Consider the following 14,805-nt stretch of genomic DNA (forward strand, 5'->3'; position numbering starts at 1 on the left):
TACAGGTGTTGTAAATGTTCATGAACTGGTCTTCATTGAATGTACTCAATGATGGCACAAGATATTTTTATTAAGCACAAATCATTTATTAATCATTAAGCAAATATCATTTGAAAAAGATCCCAAAGTATTATTAGATAGCAGTCAGTTGCAGGTTGATAATGGACAATATGCTTGTGCTGTATTACTGTCGACATCCAAGATGGCTGCCTGTGGGCCACCTTGATTTCAAATCAGTCCAAAAAAGGTACAATGCACAACTAGGGACCAAGGGAAACCAATATCTATGAAATATCAGAAGGATCCATCCAGTACTTCCTCAGATATAGCAGTAACAAGATTTTACTCTCAAAATCCAAGATGGCTGCCTGTCAGCCATCTTGATTTCGGATCAGTCCAAAAAGGTATAATGCACAACTTGGAACGAAAGGGAACCTGCATATGAAATTTGAGAAAGATCCATCCAGTACTTTCCAAGAAATAGCAGTAACAAACTTTTACTTCCAAAATCCAAGATGGCTGCCTGTCTGCCATCTTGAATTCGAATCAGTCCAAAAAAGGTACAATGCACAACTAGGGACCAAGGGGAAACTGTATATGAAATTTGAGAAAGATCCATCCAGTATTTTCCAAGAAATAGCAGTAACAAACTTTAACTTCCAAAATGCAAGATGGCTGCCTGTCGGCCATCTTGAATTAGAATCAGTCCAAAAAAGGTACAATGCAAAACTAGGGACTAAGGGGAAACTGCATATGAAATTTGAGAAAGATCCATCCAGTACTTTCCAAGAAATAGCAGTAACAAACTTTAACTTCCAAAATCCAAGATGGCTGCCTGTCGGCCATCTTGAATTAGAATCAGTCCAAAAAAGGTACAATGCACAACTAGAGACCAAGGGGAAACTGCATATGAAATTTGAGAAAGATCCATCCAGTACTTTCTCAGAAATAGCAGTAACAAACTTTTCTTCCAAAATCCAAGATGGCCACCTGTCGGCCATCTTGAATTAGAATCAGTCCAAAAAAGGTACAATGCACAACTTGGGACTAAGGGGAACCTGCATATGAAATTTGAGAAAGATCCATCCAGTACTTTTCCAGAAATAGCGGTAACAAGAATTGTTTACGGACGGACGGCGAATGCAGGGCGATTTGAATAACCCACCATCTATTAGATGGTGGGCTAAAAATCAAGTTGACAAGATTAGTAGTGGAGAACATATAACCTGGAGAAACTTTTTCTTTGATGTAGGTCAAAGATCAAAGAGTAGGTTAAAGTGACCTGATTTTGAAATGCAACACTTCATTTCACCAAGGTGAACCCATATCCCATTCCCCTGATCAGTAGTTTAGGAGATTTGGCAAAGACAATTTGTTTTCTCTTTGATGTAGGTCAAAGGTCAAAATGTAGGTCAAAGTGACCTTCTTTTGATATGTGACAAACCAAAAGTAAATCCATATCTTAAGTATTAAGCTCTGGTGATTAGTTGTGTTGGAGATAATGCTAGGGAAAGAGAGCAGAAAAACTAAAGGATGCAAAACTGAAGTCCCCTCTTTCATATTCAATATGTCTGTTTTTCTTCTTCCAAAAATTGAATGGGTACAGATAGAGACTATGGGGCACCTATAAGATCCATCAAGTACTTCACAAGAAAGAACAATAACAAGAGTTGTTTACAGTGGAGGGCCACTGATACTAGGTGTTTTAATAATGCTGGGCTAAAACTGGCTGCCAGTAGGCCAGTTTGTCATTTTGATCAGTTACAAAAATTAAGAAGAGGTCTAACGGAATCTGTATATAAAATCAAAGAAGGATCCATTGGGCACTTCTCAAGACATAAAAATAAACTTCCATTGTCAAAATTAACGATGACCACTTGTCACCGTTTCAATCAAATTTTTAAAAGTCTATCAGCCATTTTTTATTTTTCATCAGTCCCAAAATTGCAGCACCTAAGGACCAAGAGGAACTTACATAAAAAAATCTGAAATAGAGTTAACCAGTACTCCCCAAGAAATAGTGATAACAAACTTCCATTGTCAAAATCAAAGATGACCACCTGACATCACTGACCAGTCAGTTCTAAATAAAAAAAGGCACAACAAGGGATCAAAGGGAACCAGCATATGAAATTTCAGAAAGATCCATCAAGTCCTTTTCAAGAAATAGCAATTAAAATTATTTTAAGGACCAGCAATGGTCGAAAGACAGACACAAAGAAATTTTAACACCCAACCATCTGATACAAACAACATAGAAAACTATTTTGGAAAAAATTTAAGCTTGTGAAAAAAACATTGTCTTTCCTTATTTATCAAGAACATACTTTATTTCATATTCTATACAAACTCAAACTAATTAAATCAAAATACAAAAAAACTAAATATTTATCAGAAAATATGTTTTGTTTAATCTCCAATTTCACTAGCACTGACATTTGATTAAAGGTCACAGGAACTTAAGTACAGCGCTGTGGTGATATTCATTATTGACCTATGACCTACTTTCATTACACTTCATGTTGCCTGCATTTGACTATTTGACTGAAAAGGTATTACCTAAAAATGGATTTAAAAATATACAGATAACCTTAGCTTTTGAGGTGAAAGTCATGATCACTTACTTTCAGTTGGTGTAACAAATATAATTCATAGTTAGAGATATTTCGTCTAATCTGAACTTTGACCTTGGATGAAGGCCACAGTAACCTAATCAAAGAACACTACATACCAATTGTTGGTATACAGTTATAAAAAGAATTTTATTTCTAGTAACAACTTCAGCTAAAGGTCACTGAGATCTAGTACACCAGGATAAAGAACAATGTCTACTTACTGATATTATAAATATATTACAATTTCCAGTACGGTGTCTAAATTAGTTTAAATTCATATGGAAAAACAACATAATAATAAACTATACAATTATTTCATCTTAGGTTTTGCTTTAAAGGTGACATTGATTTAAAAAAAACAGGGGAAAAAGGGAATAATTTTCTATCACAGGCTTCCTCTTAAAATGACAGGTCCCCAATTTGACAATCACATAATTTAGCATTTCATTTGTCTAACACAAATAATAAATCAACTATGAGTGTGAATTTCAGAACAGACAAAGCAATAATGCACATTTCCTTTGTAAATTGCTGTAAATTTTACACTTTCTGGAGGCCTACAATAGTTTACTATAATAATTAATATCGGACACAAGTCTAAAACAGCATTACAACAGTAAACCAACATTTACCACAGAAATTATACCAAGATACAATATCTGACATAGATCTATGTCAAAAATTATTACTGAATCATTTTACATACAATATCTGACCTAGCACTAACCAAATATAATTAACCACTACAGAAATGATTCCGACATACCATATCAGTTATAAATCCTATATCAATTTTTGTCTTCTTGTTGAGCAAAAAAGTGTTTATTAAAGTTTATATTTGGGACTATTGTCATCAATTTAGTCCGTTACGTGCAAACAACATTAAATCATATACCACAAAAACTACAAGTCCCAAACAATTAAGATTAGATTTCTACAGAGTTTAACAAGCAATCGTTGCATTAAACAATTTTTTTCCAACATTTGCCTCAGAAATGATATTTCATATATCAATTTTACACCATATTTCTGTTGATTTTTACCCTATCCTTTTTTAAATTTTAATAAATCACTGAATGTGTATGATTTAAAATTTTCTACCTCATAAAACTGTTAAATTTTTATTTCAATTGGTTCATATTATTACAGTGAACAATTAACAGAAGGTAGGAAACAGTAACAAGTATCTAAGGTAGCCCTGCAATTATCCAGATGTTGATAGTCCAGCAAACTCCCAGAAATGTTGGGGAACAGGTTTTGTACTGTTGATTGTACTCATGATCATCAGTCTTGGAAAATGCTTTCTCTTCCTTAACACCTGGTCTTAATTCACCTTGTACTCTTTCAGGAGTGTCTGTGTGAATATTTTTATCATATTTTGCCCTAGTTATCTTGAATTTGAGTTTGATGATTATGTTGACATGTTGGTATTTTCTTGTTTTAAAAAAATATTAAAAACAACATAATGTAAAATATTAACTCATCCACAAAATAAAATAAAGGAAACATGATCAACACTAGTATGTCATAAAAATACAAATTTGAGAAGTTTACAACAGTTTTGAGGCCATCGTCAGTCCCTCACTACTTCCTACTCACTGCTTAGGATTTTCCTTGTTATCAGGCGGATAATGCTTATGTAAGCGAGAGAGAGAGAAAAAATATCTACTTTCACTTTTTGAATAACGAGTCTCACGCACACATCTATGTAGGTATGTGCTCATAATACAGTCAAATTAACCTATTCACTTAATTCTGAAAATATAATAGATCCTGACGACAACAAATTGTTTATATCATCAGGGAATCAGGATAAGATTAACAAAGAGCAACTGTACTGACAAACAAAATCTTAATACATAACCCTTTCTCTTGAAACATTTAAAATATGATCCGACATCTCTTCATTCTGATTACATGTTCAATCAATGTTTTTTGGGAGCAATTAATTTTGTGATGTATAAGACGAATTTCAAAATTGCTTGCTTCAAAGTAAACTATTTTCTTATATGTAATGCTGAAAGCGTGTTTACTATTATTTTATGCATAATATCAGTGTTAAAATTGTAAATATATAATTTGCAATAGGGAACAAAAACTTACTTTGTTTGCAGAAAAAAAAAGATATGTTATAAAATTCTATAAATAATCAATTAAAATAAAAAAAAAATAACAATCAGACAGCTAACAACTGTGTCAAACTTTTGTTATAGCAAACTTGATAATGATATTGCATTTAATTTAATAAGGTACGTCCGTGATTTAATTGAGCCCTTATTTACAATGAATTCATCACGGAAGTGATTCCAATATTATCTGGACAATTAGATAATTTGAGTCCGTGTTCAATGCAATGTAATTAACTTCTTATGAACACATTATCGTTTAACTAAATGTTTAAAAAGAGTATGATACCTTTAACACACCAGACTCAGATTCTCCGATCAGCTGACGTTTTTGTTCATGGTACAAGTGATTACATCATACTTATTTTGGTCTATTTATGTCAGTAAAATAAAACAATATTTATGACTGTTAAACTCTTATGAATTTTGGTTATAACATACCTATTTGTCCGGTCATTTTGTCGAATATATTGCAGACGACATTTCATACGCGCTCATCTTTTAACCCACTGACCTCTGAGGGTCCGAAAATCTCGTGCGCTCACTGATCGCACGACACTAAGTATCCCGCCAACATTCCATCGCCCTCACGCACCGTTATTTTAATAACACTTTGTAGTCTTCAAAACGACTGAAAGGGGGAAATATTCCGTAAAATAATATTAATTTTCAAATTATTCTCGATACTTAAATCGGACCGAACATCGATTTATGATGTCGTCGGCCGAAAACCGAAACTTTCTCGGATCTTCAGGTCCTCTGTAAAATAATTACTTTGACAATCTAGAGAATACCAAACAAATCTTAATTTGTAAAATACATATACCTAATTTTTATCACTGGCCGTAATAAATCTACTTTATTTTTTTTTATCCATGGTTTGCCATTCATTGGGCGATCATGCTTTTACTTTCACATTCGTTTTAGCGTACGATGATTTACGGCGGGAGAAAGTTGGGTATTCGTGAAGAAATACCAGCGATGCGAGTTACGGGAAGAACTTTTTTATAATCCTTTTCAAAGCATAGTATGGCGAAGTGGAAAGTTTATTATTAAATATTCCGAAATTTCAGTATGTCAATGCGTTATGCTCAAAAATGTAAAGACGTTCAAGGATCCAAGGCAAGGGAGATAAGCCCTGACAACAGCTGAGTGGCAGCCAGCAGGAGTTTATTGGGGAATCTATGACAGCAGGGAGCCCTAGATGGGGAGGGGGTGTTATGGGAAGAAGGCTTAATGGGATTGGGAGTAAATGGGAAGGGCAGTTGAGAGGGGTAATCGGAAGCGGACAGCTAATTGAAGGGGGTACCTAAAGGGAAGTGAGGGTTTATTGGAGGATAAGCTAATTAATGGGAGGGAAATATGGAAGAAAACAGCTTATTTGAGGGGATGCTATTGCTAGTGAGGGATTATTTCATGGGGAGCTTATAGGAGGGGAACGATGGATGGAGAAAGCTTATGGCGGGGGAGGGGGGGGTAATCATGGAAAGAAAGATCTTATGGAAGGCAGTGCCGATGGGAGGGGCCAGGGAAGGGTGATCTTGGAATCACAGAGCTTATGTGAGGATAATATTGAAAGGGGAGGGCTTATGTGAGGGGCCATAAAAGTGTGCTTATGGAATGGTGATCTTTGAATTGGAGAGATTATGTTTAAGTGATCTTGGAGTGGGAGAGCTTATTGGAGGATGAAAGCTTATGGGAGAGGGCTTAATGAAAATGGAATGATGAACTAAGGAAAGGTGAGTTTTCAAATGGACAATTATGGGAAAGGGACTTGGAAGAGGAAAGCTTATGGGAAACAAGAACATTAGGAGGGAAAAGCTTATCTAAAATGAACCAAATAAGAAGAATTTATGGAAATGGAAACTTAGGAAAGTTTCTGGGAGTGAGGAGCCTTGGAAGAGGACTTATCAATGTAGAAAGGAGGAAATTTGGGAGGTGAAATCTGATTTTGGTTCAAACATTTGAAGAGTTAATTTGAAAAGGAATCCAGGGATGGAGAGAGAATATTGGAGAGCAGTCTTTAAAGAGTCTTTAGGCTGAGGAACCTTGGGAAAGGGCTTTTAGGACCTTAGAAAGGAATAGCATATGGGAGGTATACCTCCTTGAAAAGAGAGTGCACAGCAGAATGGGAGAACTTATGAGAGGGGGAATAAATGAGTAGAGGGGAGCTAATGGGGAGTGAGGTATTATGGGGGGTGAGAGACCTTGGAACAGATTTTATGATAAGAGACTTTGGAAGTAAAGCTTATTGGAGGGCAATGTCGAAGAAGAAAGCTTATTAGATAGAGACCGTACTAGGGAAAAGCTTACAGGAGGGGGACCTGGACAAGGAAATTCTGGGAAATGGTAACTGGGTAACCTTGGAAGAGGAAAGCCAATGGCAGAAAAAACTGGGCGGAGGGCTGGAGAAAGTTATTAAAACTTTAATGGAGAATCCTCATGGGAAGAGAATTCTGGAATTGAAAAAAAAAGATGGAAGAGAAAATCTTGGAAGACAAAAGGGGAAATCTTAATTTGAACAGAAATGCTGAATGGATGTGCAGATTTGGACAAGGAAACTTGACTGAAAAGGGAAATTTGAATGGTATGGGAGAGGGAGCTATTTGAAGGAAAATAAAAGAATGAATTGAGGAGGGAATTTCTTGGGAATGAGATGCTGTGAGCCTTAGCATATGGTTTGAGAATAATTTCCCTTCTCATCATATATATATATGTACAATTTATGAACAGTTTAAGGCAGGCCAATAAAATCTTCGTTCTACACCATATTGATTTAAAAATGATAATAGAATAAAAACTAACAATACAATTTCTTTGCTTAGTAAAGTTTCCATTATATCTAAGGCCTTAACAATGACATATATATGTCAGCTTAGAAATTATAATTAAAACTAGAATAAAGAAAAGGGATTTCTGTTTTTTATTATCATTTGCTTAAATTTTCATTTCTTTTCTAGAAGACTTCAGATTTTATTAATGAACTTTAATAAATCGTCACTATTAATTTCTTGCATCTGTACAATTTTATCATTTAAGTTCCTGCTGTAATTATACATGGACATGAAATCATGTACATCATATATATATCCCTGAATTGTATAAATTATTTTGTAAAAACAAAATTAAATTAATATTGATAAAGAAATATGACTTAATTAGTACAGCAAATACCTCCTTTGATATTTATATTATTCATAACTGTAGTTTAATCAAATCACCTTTCAACAAATTATCTTTAAAATAAACAAACAAACAATGTTATGCGAGACAGGTCTTTTCCTTGTTTTAACTTTTTACTTAATTGCACCACATCACATACCATTATTTTGACCTTGTCATTTAACTTCGTGATTTCAAAAACAATATCTACAGGAATCAAGGTTACACACATCTATACAGGACACACATGCACTTTCTAAAATATGACTAGATTATCATTACCCAGAAAAAGTTTAGGACATGTACAACAAGGGTGATAAAAAGAATTTTCAAGTGAACAAATGATCCTAAACTTGCTTAAAATGGCAATACAGGAGAGAACATAGCACTATGATCATACTGGTCACCAACAATTATTTTTTATCATATTTTTTTTAATATCGTTTACATTTCAAATATGAAATACAACCTATATGATAAAAATTTATCTTTATTAACCTTTTACTAACTTTTTTGTTAAAAAATGGGGGTTATATACAAACAAAAATTCTCAGAGAAATAAATTTCAATAATGAAAAAGTTAAAATGGTATCAATTTGAATATTACAGAAGTATAAAGTTAAAACAATGCAAGACTATATCAATATCAACCCTCAAACACCTGTAATAACATTTAAACCAACTTTTTAAAATATTTTTGTTTGATATTATGAATGAATTTTGTTAGGGGACAGGTATGACAAAAGTATAAGGCTTGATTCAATCACTCACCTTCTACACCCTTTTCCTCAGTATGCTCGCGATAAACATCATAGTCTGCATCTTCTCTCTCCAAACAGCTTTTCCAAAATGATACACTTATCAGAGATGATGTGAAAATTTCACACCTTGTCAATCACAACTGACTGTCTTACCTGTGCAATATACCTGTGTTATTTACATATGGTACACCTGTAATTACCAAAGAGACTGGAAGTCTGGGTCAGTAGTAAGAACAAAAGGCTACCTGTATGATTGTCATCAGGACCAGGTAGCAAGCTACCTGACATAAATTTACCTGTGCAAACCAACAAAAGATAACTCATAGTCTCCAATAATTACTAATTGTTATTTTAAATTTCAACCTGTAGGGCTTCTCCGTAGTAAACTTCACCTGAACAGAATCACCTGTACTCCCTGTTTCAGGCATTGGATTTGGTCAGGTGACTTGAAAAGACAGTACTTTAAAACAGAATTGGGATGAAAATAAATTCAACTGGATTCTCTCTCTTTCTTTAATTTCAAATTATTATTTCTAATTATGAACTAATATTTTTGGAATTTTTTAAAGTGCACATTTCAGAACAAGTATCCCATTTGTAATATACCAACTTCATGACATCAATTATCACAATTTTAAATGTCTTATGTAGATAATCATCAAATTGTGAATATTTCTAATAATTCGAATAAATACGTCCAGCACCTATAAGTCCACATTTAGAATTAGATACAGTAGAACCAAATATTAATTACTTGTATCATACCACCGGTTTGTCCTTCCAAGATGTCTTTGATGATACTGGCTCAAAGTATTAGAGGTATAGTGTAGGACTTCAGAATATTACACAAATAAGGTTAGAATAATGCTCCTCTATACATATATAACTCTATCAATACTTCCAAACTAATCCATGAGTTTTCCATCAAATTACGACATTCAGGTTTATTTCTGAGGAATTTCTAAACTCTAATTTGCAATTTACATAATACATCTTTTGAGATCTTCATTCAGCTATAGTAAATATGATTCTGAAGAAATAAACACAACACAGTTAAAGAATTTTTTTTTTTTTTTGCTTTCCTTTGTTTTCTATTGTGCATCTTCTGTTATTTAATAACACACCTCAAACCCACTGAAAGTCATAGGCTAGCTGTTCTTTCTTGGGTTTGACAAAATTCAAAAGCTTGTTGTTTCACTGAAATACTTTCAAAGACAAGAAAAGAGGTCTGTCATGTTATAAGAGTGAGTCGTTTTTTTAAAATATATTTACAGAACGTCTCTTCCAATAATGAATATATGTTAATAGCATTTATCCTGTGGTAAGTCTAGGGGTTCAAAATATATAAAAGTCAGGGTTGGTTTATCACAGGTCAATAATCCCAGAGGTTTAACATACAAATGCTGACTAAAAGTCAGGGTGGGTTTATTACATACAAATGCTGACTAAAAGTCAGGGTGGGTTTATTACAGGATCATAAGACCAGAGGTTTAACATACAGATGCTGACTAAAAGTCTGGGTGGGTTTATTACAGGATCATAAGACCAGAGGTTTAACATACAGATGCTGACTAAAAGTCAGGGTGGGTTTATTACAGGACAATATGTCCAGAGATTTAACATACAGATACTGACTAAAAGTCAGGGTGGGTTTATTACAGGACAATTTGCCCCGGGGTGGGTTTATATTGCATATGTTAAATCTGTTGATATTTATCAAAGTATAGAACATCAATGAAACTTGTATGTTAACTTGGATAAATATCTAAACATATACTATCTATGTTTATGCAACAGCTATTTAGAATAAGCATTAATTGATGAAACTTGTGGCATTTTCAAAGAAGAAACAAAAAAGATATTTTAATGTACATCTTTTCTGAAGTTTAAAACCACATATACACAGACACTAGGCTAGTGTATACATCCTGTGTGTATGGACAAAGCTAGTACATATGGTAGAAATTTGATAAATTTCAAACATTTATCATGAAGCCAAGAATCTGGGTCAGTTGAAAGTTTGACATACCTGTTGGATTGCTGTTATCAGTGCTAAATCATCTTGAGGTTTCCATCGACCCAAGTCTTTCGTAGACGCCGGAGCTGGTGGCTTATCAAATAAGATGTTTTATTTTAATTTTAAAACAAATAACATGCCAATAAGCAGGGATAAATGGGGGGGTTTATTGTTTTATTTTTTCCTTGTTATTTTTTTAAATGAATTTATCCAAGAATTGTTACAACCCTTCACAAACCAACGATAAAATATTAAGAACAGACCAATATATCACGGAATGATGCATTTTGTAATTGAAATGACTGAAGTTTGTTTGATCATTGGTCATCCTTAATTTTTGCTTAATGATTTGAAACAAGAGATGAATATTATTTCAGGGTCTTTGCTAAAGGAATTGGACCTTGGACTTCTTATAAACTATTTTCAAGCTCAATCAATCAAGTTCTACAATGAATTAAATTGTTGTTCAGGAAAGTACAATTTCACATCATATTGATGAAGTCTACCAAGTTTGAAAGAAATAGGTTGAAAACTGTACAGATTTCCGGACAAGAGTAATGTTATGAAAACGTCAAGCTAGTAAGAGGCAGTAACTCTTCCAAATACAGTCAAATTGAACAGCTGTTCAGGAATATTCAACTTCATTGACTGAGCTTATCAAATTTGAATGCTATTGGTTGAACTGTCAGAGTTCCAGAGTTGTCAAAAGTTTTGACAGGCACATAGATAGGAAAAGGGGAGGGGTGTGTGTTAAAGCTTGAATTTATACATACCTTTTGACGTTTAGCTCGTTTTGATGAAGACGACGAAGAATGAGATTTGGATGACTGTAAAAACAACACCAAAAACTATTTTAAAACATGATAAATTAAATGGTTAACTTTATACATAGACAATTTTTGTTTACTGATTTCTTTGTCAGTGAGAGGGCTTTTTAATTAATATTTTTTGTAATAGTAAATAATATATTTATTCATTAAGTTGATTAGTATGTGTGTTATAGCGATAAGGTGTTACAGAAGATTTTACTTGTCAATTTTATCAATGTTATTACTTGGCTACATTTTTGGATTAGTAGTCAAAGTTTTCTGAGACATATTTAGTTTGTATACTGCTTATATTTACAGTTGTGTATTGAATAATAATGGCTATCATCTTAGTCTCGCATGCTTTCTAAGATGAAGAATAGGAGTTAGATTACATTTAGAGGAATTTAAGTTTGTAAGAGTAATCTGTGTCATGTCAAGGGTTAATTCTAATCACTGATTCCTGTACATGTATTAATAAAGGTAGACAACTCAACACAGTGACAAAAACACCAACCAAAACACAGGATACACTTCTCAAACTCAGATTTTCTGGTATTCTATACAGCAACCTTTCTGCTGAAAATTTCAAGTCAGGTGCTTTGCCTTTCACTGCATGACCATGTCACTAATTCATGTTTTATTAATGACCACATACAAAAAGGTTGTTTCACAATTTCATTTGGACCAGGGTTGTTCATTTATGAAATATGGGGGAGCCACTGATCTGATTTTGTTTTCTGACATGCTTCCACAATGTCTTTTGAGTTCTATCCTAATTTATGCCTGAAACATTACGCTGCCAATAAACCAGTTGTCCACATAAACGAACAGACCCTGGGACAAAATAAAGTTATCACGAAGCCTCACTGTCATTAAGTGTCATGACCATGCTGGTCAGAATCAGTTACATCTTTTTTAACCCAATGTTGGATAACTCTATTTGATTCACACACAAACAAAGGTAGATAACTCAATATACTGAAATGTACACCAACCACTGTAAATGATGAATAACTTTTTAACCTTTAAACTTTTAAATGATTATTAAAGATGCAATGTAAAGCATGAATAACTCTTAATATGTTTTTTTAAAAAAAAGCAAAATCTGTTAATGTTTGATGAAACTAAAAATTTGTGTGAAGTGACCTCAGATGAGATGAATTTTTTCATTACGTAAGAAAACATGTAAGTTTCAATAGAATATCAAAAGTCCAAAATATTAATGAAAATATCTAAGAATCAGGACAAACAAACTGCTGATGATAACTAATTAGAATTTAGAAGCATTTTTGCATTTCTAGCTTTTTAAGAAGTAGTTTTTCACCTGGTGTCAGTAATTGGTCAAATTACTTCATGGCTGACTGTGATTAACATGTTACAAACTCATATCAAATTTCAGTTCAATACATCATCCCCATCCAGCAATGAGAAAGTAAGCACACACTTATAGTACCTTGATACCTGTTACATGGGCAATAACTGGAACAGTCAGTCACCATTTAAAGTAGACATTAATCTTCTTGTATGACAACTAACTATACATTGAATATCATTCAATATTCCGAAAAGCTCTTGGCTTGCATTTTCTAATTGATATATACAAACATATTACCAATATTATTATGATATTATTTTCATTTGTACTGAGTTGACAATCAAGGAAAATCAACCATTTCCAAGCAATGACAGGTGCATTAAATAGAAACAGCAAGGGTGTTATCTCTTTAACAATGATGTTACAGATATTTGAATTTATCATTTAGCATAAGCCTTTTCATTGGAGCATGGACTTACACCTGTGTCTACAACAGACAACTTACAAATTAATGTAAACTTTGTAGTAATTTGTGCTCATTTTTCATTCTTTTAGGGTGGGGCAGAGGATAGGGGGTATATATATTGATTCTGCATATAGCTGTTACTGAATCTGAATTTCTTCATGGACAGTTTTAACTGAAAATAAGCTTTCACATCACAATGTATGATCAGTTCTTATAAGTACTACTTACAATTTTTACTTTCTTTTTTTCTGGGTGTGGTGTGACTATGACCTTTTTCTTCTCTGGAGGTGGTGCCACTGGTATTTCCTTTTCAACAGGCTCTGGTTTCTCTTTTTCCACATAAGGTGGGGGTGGAGGTGGTGGAAGTTTCATACGGCCCCGCTCTGTCTTTATTAGACTGCTTTCAACCACCTCATCATCAAATTTCTTTCGTTTTATCGACCTAGACGAGCTTCTTCGTTGTTGAACCTCCATCTGAGTCACTCTTGAAGCAACTGACCTGCTGGATCTGGGTGTTACTAAGGCTCCTGGACTGCTGAAGGGTAGTAAGTCAATCCTTGGGGTCACTCCAGGGGAGGCAAGGGGTTGTTGTATACTCATGTCCTCATGTAAACCATGTGTTTTGTCTAATTCTAATTCTGAAATGAAAATATTCTTAGTTTATTTGTCTTATTTATGACATTGTTTTAAGTTATTGAATAACCAATCAACAGCAGCTGGTCACTTATGGACAGCCTCTTGATATATGCCAGGTGGGTGACTGGGATGGGCATACTTGTTTGCGAAAGGCTGCAATATGTTATGTAAGCCTCCTTGGTTTGCGATAGTGTGGAAATGAAGCCAACTTTACATTTTATTTCAATGCCTCAACTGATCGAGCTTGACAGAAGATTTCAAGTAGTGTGGTATATTGCATCTTGTATTTTACCAGGGTTACAAATCCATTTTCACAGGCTTTGGTATATATCGACAATGGGGAAGGTGCCAAAGCCTTCCTCACAAGGGCGAACACCCAACAAAATGCCAAAATATAAAACATAAGTATAGGGAAACTGTAGTTGATCCCAAATTTGGTCGCCTTTCACGATCGACATGGGATACAATTCTAATACCCAATTTGATCTGACCGGCATGATTTCCAATTTGTGAAGATGGGAATTTGCGTATTCCTTCTTACTTGAATACTCATGTTAGCATTAACTGGCATTATCTGACTAAGCTGAAACTTATTTGTCGCCTTAACTTGTTATATACAAAGTATAGTAGGTACAGTACATTACCTTCTGCGTCCATCATTCTTTTATCTTCTTTTACTCCAAACGTATAATTGAATAAAGGAACCAATAATCTGCCGATTAATATCCCAAGGATTCGCCAATATAAGATATAAAGTAAATTTAATTCTAGAATCGATGCCCGAACGCTTCACCGGAAGTCGTAGGAATCCATCTTTGTTTCTTAATCTCTGATATGAAACAAAAAGGAAATTTAAAACTACCTTGGCTATCGATCAATCTTATTCGAAACAAATTGT

The 14,805-nt window shown here is 33.8% G+C and overlaps 1 protein-coding gene across 1 annotated transcript in view; it reads right to left on the bottom strand.

Moving 5' to 3' along the window:
• The window catches only part of LOC132547576 (microspherule protein 1-like), a 31,020-nt gene extending 16,347 nt beyond the window's left edge, over positions 1-14,673 (bottom strand). Inside the window, exons 1-4 of the mRNA XM_060211354.1 lie at positions 14,552-14,673; positions 13,500-13,909; positions 11,455-11,508; positions 10,694-10,774 (exon numbers count right to left, since the gene is read on the bottom strand). Coding sequence (XP_060067337.1) covers positions 10,694-10,774; positions 11,455-11,508; positions 13,500-13,909; positions 14,552-14,567 — 561 coding nt within the window. The 5' untranslated portion in view covers positions 14,568-14,673. The remainder of the gene's footprint in view (positions 1-10,693; positions 10,775-11,454; positions 11,509-13,499; positions 13,910-14,551) is intronic.
• Positions 14,674-14,805: the final 132 nt, after the last annotated feature.

This window comes from Ylistrum balloti, unplaced genomic scaffold (genome assembly GCF_031769215.1).
Source record: "Ylistrum balloti isolate Yb309-2 unplaced genomic scaffold, AGI_CSIRO_Ybal_v1 Utg369962, whole genome shotgun sequence".
Classification (NCBI taxonomy): Eukaryota; Metazoa; Mollusca; class Bivalvia; order Pectinida; family Pectinidae; genus Ylistrum; species Ylistrum balloti.